The 7,986-nt window shown below is 35.9% G+C and overlaps 1 protein-coding gene across 1 annotated transcript; it reads right to left on the bottom strand.

Annotated features, from left to right (window-relative positions):
- Positions 1–4,460: 4,460 nt before the first annotated feature.
- Positions 4,461–7,473, bottom strand: LOC110034957 (pectinesterase 2-like). The gene is made up of 2 exons (XM_020739199.1): positions 6,324–7,473; positions 4,461–5,226 (listed from the first exon to the last, which is right to left on the bottom strand). The coding sequence occupies exons 1-2, from the start codon at positions 7,216–7,218 to the stop codon at positions 4,523–4,525; spliced, it is 1,599 nt and encodes a 532-aa protein (XP_020594858.1). The 5' UTR covers positions 7,219–7,473; the 3' UTR covers positions 4,461–4,522.
- Between the last annotated feature and the right edge of the window lie 513 nt (positions 7,474–7,986).

Here is a 7,986-nt window from a genome sequence, read left to right as displayed (position 1 = left end):
TATATATATATATATATATTGACTAATAATTATTATAACATGAAAAACATGAGCCAATTTTTTGGATTTTTCGCCGGGGGACATATCACTTAATCTTATGTATTTATATAATTAAATCCTAAAATTTAATTTTTTACATATATGCTACATTTTTTATATATGAGAGATATGTTTCATTTTCTAAAAAATTAAATAATAATATTTTTTAGGTGATATAAAATATTTTGATTGTATAAATGTTAGAGTGAGTTTAAGTGCTAGATATGCAATTACGTAGTAATTAGGTGGTATGTATGTAAATGCCAAAAAATTAATTCAATTAAATTTTGGATATGATTTCAAACTTATTTGAATCATGAATAAAGTTTGAACAATAAATAAATAGGGATTGTAAATGAATAAAACATATTTTATATGGAGTTTATCGTACAATAAGGAAAATAAATGATAAAGTTGTATCGTGTAGTCACAACTACTGTGACCGTAAATTACAAGATGCAACAAAATACACTTCAATAGACATAACATGGCAGTCATAGTGCACCAAATTTTAATGTAGATAAGATAAAGTAAAATATATAGTCTCTAATATAAGAAAATACATTTTTTAATCTGAATTTATCCTATGTAGCAAGTTAAATGGCCGGAGCAGTAGGGAGAAATAGAGAAAGGCGAATAAAATAAAAAAACACACATGTTCTTGCCCGGATGAAATGCGAAAAAGTAGAAGAAGAATCGAATGATAGAAGAGAAGATGAACATATTATCAAACATAAAAATTACTCCACCTTTCCACTAGCTAGAGTACTTGACATTTTATATACAGTATAGATGATTCTAGATATAAAAGATATAGAAGTAAAATATTGGACAAGAGTAGTAGAGACTGTGTTACTTCAGAACTAGGTGGGTTCATTATTAGCCCCTTCAAGCTGATGCTGCTTGGTTGTAGTGTCAGTTTGGTGCTAAGAAGCAGAAAACGGGGTGTCGATAAAGACTTTGTGAATATATTGGCCCACCGTTCATTTGTAGGGATATATTCAGTTGTCACTTTTGTGGAGAGAATTTTTTTCTCTAATGAAAAGATGATCAATTTCAATGTGTTTAGTGCGGGCGTGAAAGACAGGGGTAGCACATATGTCTCGCCACTTGCCGGATTGGTAGAGAGAAAAGATAGAAGTACATCTTATTAAATTTTTTTAGCACATATGCAAGATTACATTGTTTTTCATTACAAGTATTACATTAAATTAAAAAGAAAGATATTCTAGTTTACATCCGAATTAGAAGAAAAATCATGATAGTTGAAGGAGTTGATGCTACGGGAATTCATGCTTGGACTCTTAGCCAACAAGTGATTGAAAACTCAGCAAATGAGAGTCAAGCCCATGAAGATGAAGGCATCTCATGTGATCCTGTTGAATGTCATGCAAACCTAATAGTAGTAGTCTTAAACGTCAATTTTTATGGAGACGTAGTGGTGGAAAAAAAACATACATGTAGGATTTATACAAGAACAAATTTCACAAATCGTCTTCATATGCACCATCACGGCCTCCTCATCCACTACACTTAACACAATACTATCGATTCCTTATTCTATCAGATTGCTTAAACTTGAAAAAATTTTTATGAAATTCTTCAATATTTTGTTTTTGCAGCCAAAATTATTCAAGAAAATGTTAAGAGAGAGATTGTTATGTCAATGCTCCATGATAGACAGATTCAATACCTCTGTCACATCTTTCATGACAATGTTGCATAAGTTTTATATGTTATTCTCTACGGACGTTACTATTTTATTTTTTTCGTGAAATGTGAATATTATGGTTTTACCATCTAAGTTAATTTAAAATGTTGATGGGTTCACTATCTTTTTTTCCATTACAGTGCACTTCCCACCTGGATGGTGTATGTTATTTTTTTATTTATATTTGAAGGTCCATGATGTGATATAAGACCTTGGGGACTCTTATTGGTGGTCTTTATGTTGCTATAATTTTTGAAATATACGAGTTTAGTAACAAGGCAATCAAAATCCCTCTTTTTTCAAAATTATATGACCTTAGAGGGGTTTTTCTATATGGTTTTTGTGTGTCTAAGATTTCCGACAAGTACGAGTTCAATATTAATTGCATGGAAGCAACCAAGATCCCCTTTTTTCTAGTCCACTACCTTCTTATGCAGGCAGATTATTCATATAATTATACTTACTTTGAGACTTCACTTACTTTTTAACTTTATCTCTGTATTATTGATGTTCTTGGTATTTAATTTTTCTTGTGAACATATCGTTGTAACATTAATATGGACTATTTTTATTTAATAAACTCTGGTTTATCATGAAATACAAGTCTAAGGGATTGTAATGTCGTGTATTTACAATTTAAAAATATCACTATCTAGTGCCTTTATGGTCATATATTGCATCTGTGGATTGTAATGTTATGTATTTATATTACGATGTGAAGTCATCTATGAGAGAAAAGTTTATGGGTGTCTCAAAATAGATCAACAAAGAACTGTGACTTATTTAGATGAACTGATGAATTCGATGAGTCTTCTTTCAATAGTGATCAAATGTGAAGAGTTGCTTTAAAAAAAATTGTCAAGTTGACTTAATCATTTGGAATTTAAAATTAACATTAAAATAATATTATTTTTTAATACTATAATCATAATTTCTGTGTTACTTGCTATTTTGTGACGTATATCTGTTAATGTAATATTTTAAAATTATGACATTTTCGAAATTTATAATTTTCATTTCTATTGTTATGTATGGAAGGGCAAAATGATTATTTTAGAAATAATTGTAACATAACTGCTGCACAATTTTTCTCACAGCAGCTTCCCCAGTTTCCCACAGCAATTTCGTCGGCAACTGCTTCTTCAAATAGTTCTAACCGCCCCAAAAAATGTCTTCATCAACCAACAATATAAGAATATAATTCTTGCTTAGTAAAATAACAAGATTTTAAAAGTAAGATTTGCATGTACCATTCACTTTCTATATATTTGCATATGTAACACATAAATTTTGATTTTTATATACAGACGATCTTACCTATGCATGAAAATATGTATTTCACTTATTAAATGTTCAAATTGTATTATTTTTTTATGAGATATGAAATACTTCAACGGTATAAATATAAGAAATAAATTTCAAATGTTAAATATGTAAATATATAAGAATTAGGTGGTATGTATGTAAATGCACGCAGAGCACATGCAGCCTCCCATAATCGAAGCATCCATTAAGCACGAAAACAAATGCCAATTAAAACGTTCGATTTGATTAAAATTCTAATTTAAATGCTTTACCTTAACGGTCTTCATCACATCATATATTAATATCGAAATGCAAGCTTGGTTTAACTTATACGTTACCGTTTGAGTGAGACAAGGCCTCCTTGACTAAGCAAACCACCACTACAAGAAACCGTTGATTGATAAAGGAGTTAACTAATTATATACCATTTGTTTGGGGAAAAATTGGTTGAATGTATCAGATTTTTTTTTGAAGTAAATTGCATATAAAACAAAATTTAGAAATTTTATTAGAAAATTTTCCAATCCCACATTGTGGCCACTTGCCAATATTTTGGGAGGCCATCCCTCAGAAGGAGACAATGTGTTGTGAAGCCGACTTCGGTGATGATGGGGGCGTCGGAGTCATTCGATTTGGTCTCACTTATGATCGTCTACTCCTCTCTGCACCACGAATAATTAAAACCAAAAAGTGTAGAGCTCATTGAGACAAACTTAACATAGTACTATTATTATGAGTGTTTAGAAGTTCTACGTGCTATGAGCATACATATATAAACTTTAAAGTGCTAGTATATAAATATCGAAAGCTCATATGTATGTAAAAAGCCTTTTATTTAAAAAAAATATCAATGCTAATAAGATTTTGAATTTCATTTATAATTAGAATATTACATGAATAGATATTTAAATACTAAACGCATAAATTCATAATTAGCAACCAATGGCACGTACGCAAATTCCTACATTTAGGGCTCGTTTGTGGCAGCTTATTTGGTGCGGTGGCGTCATGTTTGGGTCATTTTATGCGTTTTGAAAACGCTGAAAACAGTGTTTTCACACCGCTCCTATCTATGTGTGGTAACTGCTTTCTGATAGTGGTATAGCTTTTCCATACTGTTGCCAATAAGTTGTCACCGCTCCTAAATAGGTGCGGTGTGAAAATGCTGTTTTATGCGTTTTAAAAATGCATAAGCTGTCAAAACACAGTTTACCCAAACAGGTCAGTGCATTTTCAAAACGGCACCGCACCAAATAAGCTACCTCAAACGGATCCTTAATCAAACAGCCTCCGGACAAATTACAAAATTATTAAGTCTCCTTAAAAAAATGCAGTACAAATTTGAATAAATTCCACATATATAATAATAATAATAATAATAATCATCTAAAAAAATAAAGCATAAGGCTAATTATGACAGAATATTTGTCAGCAACCCCGAAACCCAAAAATTTCCAAATTTTACTATTATTTCCCAGATGAAAGCCCCGAATCAAACGGCACTCCCGTCGCCGGCAGCCAAGTCCCGCCGGCGATGAAGTTCCCCACCGTGAACTGTGTCACTTGCGACGGACGACGAATGATATGAACTCCCTTCCATTTCACCCGAAACCTCAGAACTTTAGCTCCAGGCCCATTGTTCTGGAACTCAGCGTAGAACAGGGTATCCAGAGCAAAGTTTCCGTTGAATGGAATCCACCCGGCTCGATCAATTATGCTATCGATATAGTTCTCCATATAAACCGTGCGCGAGTAGAGCTGCCACGGCCGGCCGAGGTACGACTTGACTTGCCGGTGCACGGGCTTCAAATCCGGCGCGGCGAGAATTTTTGAGGATTGGATGACGATGCCTGTGTTCTGGTTCTGATCGGTGCGGCCTTGAGCTGTGATCACGTTGGCTTCTCCCTTGAGTGGTTTTCGGGCGACAATGTTGGAGTTTTGGATGACGACCGCCGCGTTGCCGAAGATGAAGTCGATGGTGCCATAGATGTCGCATTGGCGGTAGAATTGGCGCTGGGTGTAGACGCAGAGTGTGTCTTGGTAACCCTCGATGCTGCATCGATAGAAGACGGACTGGTCGGAGCCGGAGAGAAGGGCGACGCCCTGCGAGCCGGCCCCGTATGTGTTGCGGATTGTGATGTCCGTCGCCACGAATCTATCGCCAAATACGCCTGATTCATAGCAGTCAGGATGAATTATATTTGCAGCGAAATTCCACTCAAAAATCTGATTTTTTGTACAACAGTGCTGTAGACATGTGTTATGCTCTCCAACAATAAAGACAGTCCGTCAAATCCATCAAAGTGTGATTGATAACATGAAAAATAAGATTTTTTTATAATGCAAAAGAAGTTAAATGGTATAAAACTCAGAACATATATATGTTTTTTTTATATATATATTATGGTTGATGTTTTTTTATAAAAAAAATATAACTGAATGTTAAATTTATTTATTATTTATATAAATACATGTATATTAGGATATATTTATATGTATTTATAAATCTTTGCTATCAATGCTTTGAAAATAAACAGAATAACACTTGTTTTCGTTCAATCTCTACTTGCAATATGTATATACCAGCTAATAGTTGCCATCCTCTGTTATTTTTTATTTTCTTAAACTTTGATCATTGCAGCAAAAACTCAATTGTCCTTAATTAACTATATTTTAAGGCTAATTGAATAAAAAGTAAAGAATAATTATTATATCAACATATGAACATAAAAAACTTTGATTCATAATTTCCATATATTTATTATTTTTTCCGTTGCCATCTTCAGAACATGAACAAAAAAAAAAAAGATTTACAAGCACACAACACAAGTTCCGGTACATTTACATGTCTAACTCCTAAACATAAATTTTACATACTTACTCACTCATAAAAATATGTATTTTAAGCTAGTCCTTCATAAAATAGTAATATTTTTTAGGGAAAATTATATAGGCAGCACACAATTCTTATGGATGTACCTATCTCACACCTAAAATTTCACTTTTAAGCACATACTTTATGAATGAAAAGATGAAGGTGATTATTAAAAAGAAGATAATGAGCTTAATTTTTCATATGATTTTTATAAATATTAAAGTATTAGTGTGAGATAGATAAATCTATAAGAATTGGGTACTATGTATGTACTCATATTTTTTATTCGATACGAATGATTTGGTATGAGCAAAGCGTATGCAAATGCACCACCCTGCCTAGAAAAACAGAAAAAAAAAGCTCCTCCTTTTAATGAGTTCATGAAGTTCTTACTGATGGTTGCAGAGCTAAAGGTAGTATAACCAAGCGCAACACTTCGTCTGCCGGTGATAATTGTCTTCCCCTTCCCATCTCCGGTGATCGTCAGATCTCTAAGACTGCTCGCTATCTGCAAATACTCCGCATACACACCAATCTTAACATGCACTACAATTCTCCTACTGCTGCTCCTTCTCAGAGCCGCCGCCGCGTCAAGCGCAGCTTTAATGGTCCCAAAATTACCCGACCCATCCTTTGCCACAACAAAATCCGCCCGACCGGATGCCTGCAGCAGCCTCCTACCACCCTCCCACCCCCACCTCGGCAGCTCCACCGTGCCATTAAAGCTCGCGCTGTTGATGGCGAGGCAGTTGCTGATGAGGTCCGAAACTCTGTAGCTGAAGACGGGTTGCATGAACGAGGAGTTTGCTTTGAGCTCGGTGAAGCCTTTGTTGCACGTGTAGAGATTGGTGAGAGCGGCGCTGAGCCACGTTTGTGCGTCGACGGCGTTGCTGTTGTTGACGGAGAAAAACAGGGTGCGGTTAAGCTGGAGCACCGTGTTGCCAAACAGTTTCCAGCAATCGAGCCACGCTGTCTTCTCCGCCTCGCTGGAACATCTCGAGCCCAGTCGCCTGGTGCGGGCTTGAGCGTGGACGGCGAGATTGAGCGCCGCTTTGACGGAAATTTTGAAGAAATCCGACCGGCGGTGGACGGTGGAGTTGGGGTGGGAGAGGTAGAGGCGGCATGGCTCGGGGTGCGGAACGCTGCGGCACCAACAGTCGATGTTATGGGAGGAAGGGAGGGAGGTTGCGGGGAAGGAATGGGTGGTGATGCAATGAAGGGAGAAGAAGAGGAAGAAGAAGAAAAGGAGGGGTTTTGGCGGCCGGTTGAGTATCGCGGCGGTATCCATCAATGCGAAGGGAATGGAGTTATGGAGATGGAGTGGGTGTTCGAAGTTGCGTGATTTATAATGGAAGGGATTGGTTGCTTGAGGTGTATGTACGTTGGGGTTTGGATAGTATTTGATGAGGTCCGGTTAACTCGAATTTTAAAGCAGGGGAAATCCCGAAGTCAAGCTCTCTGCTTCGTTCGAGGATTTTTATATGTACTAATTGGCTGGTTAACCGGATCTGAACTTGGACGAGAAAGGCCGATTCAGTGGGAGGAAGTTATCATTCGGATCTGGATCGAACCCCGCTTACATTATTCGACTTTACTTACTTTTCCCAAGGGTATATATATATATATAAGAATCTCGAGTCAATATGTAATCTGTCTCCGGACGGCTGACATTTTCCTATGGATTATCTTTTTTAAGCAATGGTAATAGTGTAAATTACTTGTTGGCCCTCCTATCTATAAATTGAAGGTTTTCTCATGTAAAGGGGCCTTTGGGACTCCCCTATCTTGTATGCTCTTTTTTCATGGAATAAAATAGATCTAGAAGTTAGGGAACGCTCTGATTCGCACTCATGGGGGCAAGTCTTTCTCATCTCTCTCTCTCTCTCACTCATACACACACACACACACACACACTCACTCTCACGTTCCTCTTTTCTCAGTACAATACTATTCATTGAGCACGATCTACCAGATAGATTTGGATCCAACAATATATATATATATATATATATATATATATATATCATCTCTATTCTTAAAATTGAATATAGAGCAC

This window comes from Phalaenopsis equestris, unplaced genomic scaffold (genome assembly GCF_001263595.1).
Source record: "Phalaenopsis equestris unplaced genomic scaffold, ASM126359v1 Scaffold000002, whole genome shotgun sequence".
In the NCBI taxonomy this organism is placed as follows: Eukaryota; Viridiplantae; Streptophyta; class Magnoliopsida; order Asparagales; family Orchidaceae; genus Phalaenopsis; species Phalaenopsis equestris.
The sequence above is the reverse complement of the archived record's forward strand: the minus strand, read 5'-3'. Positions and strand labels throughout refer to the sequence as shown.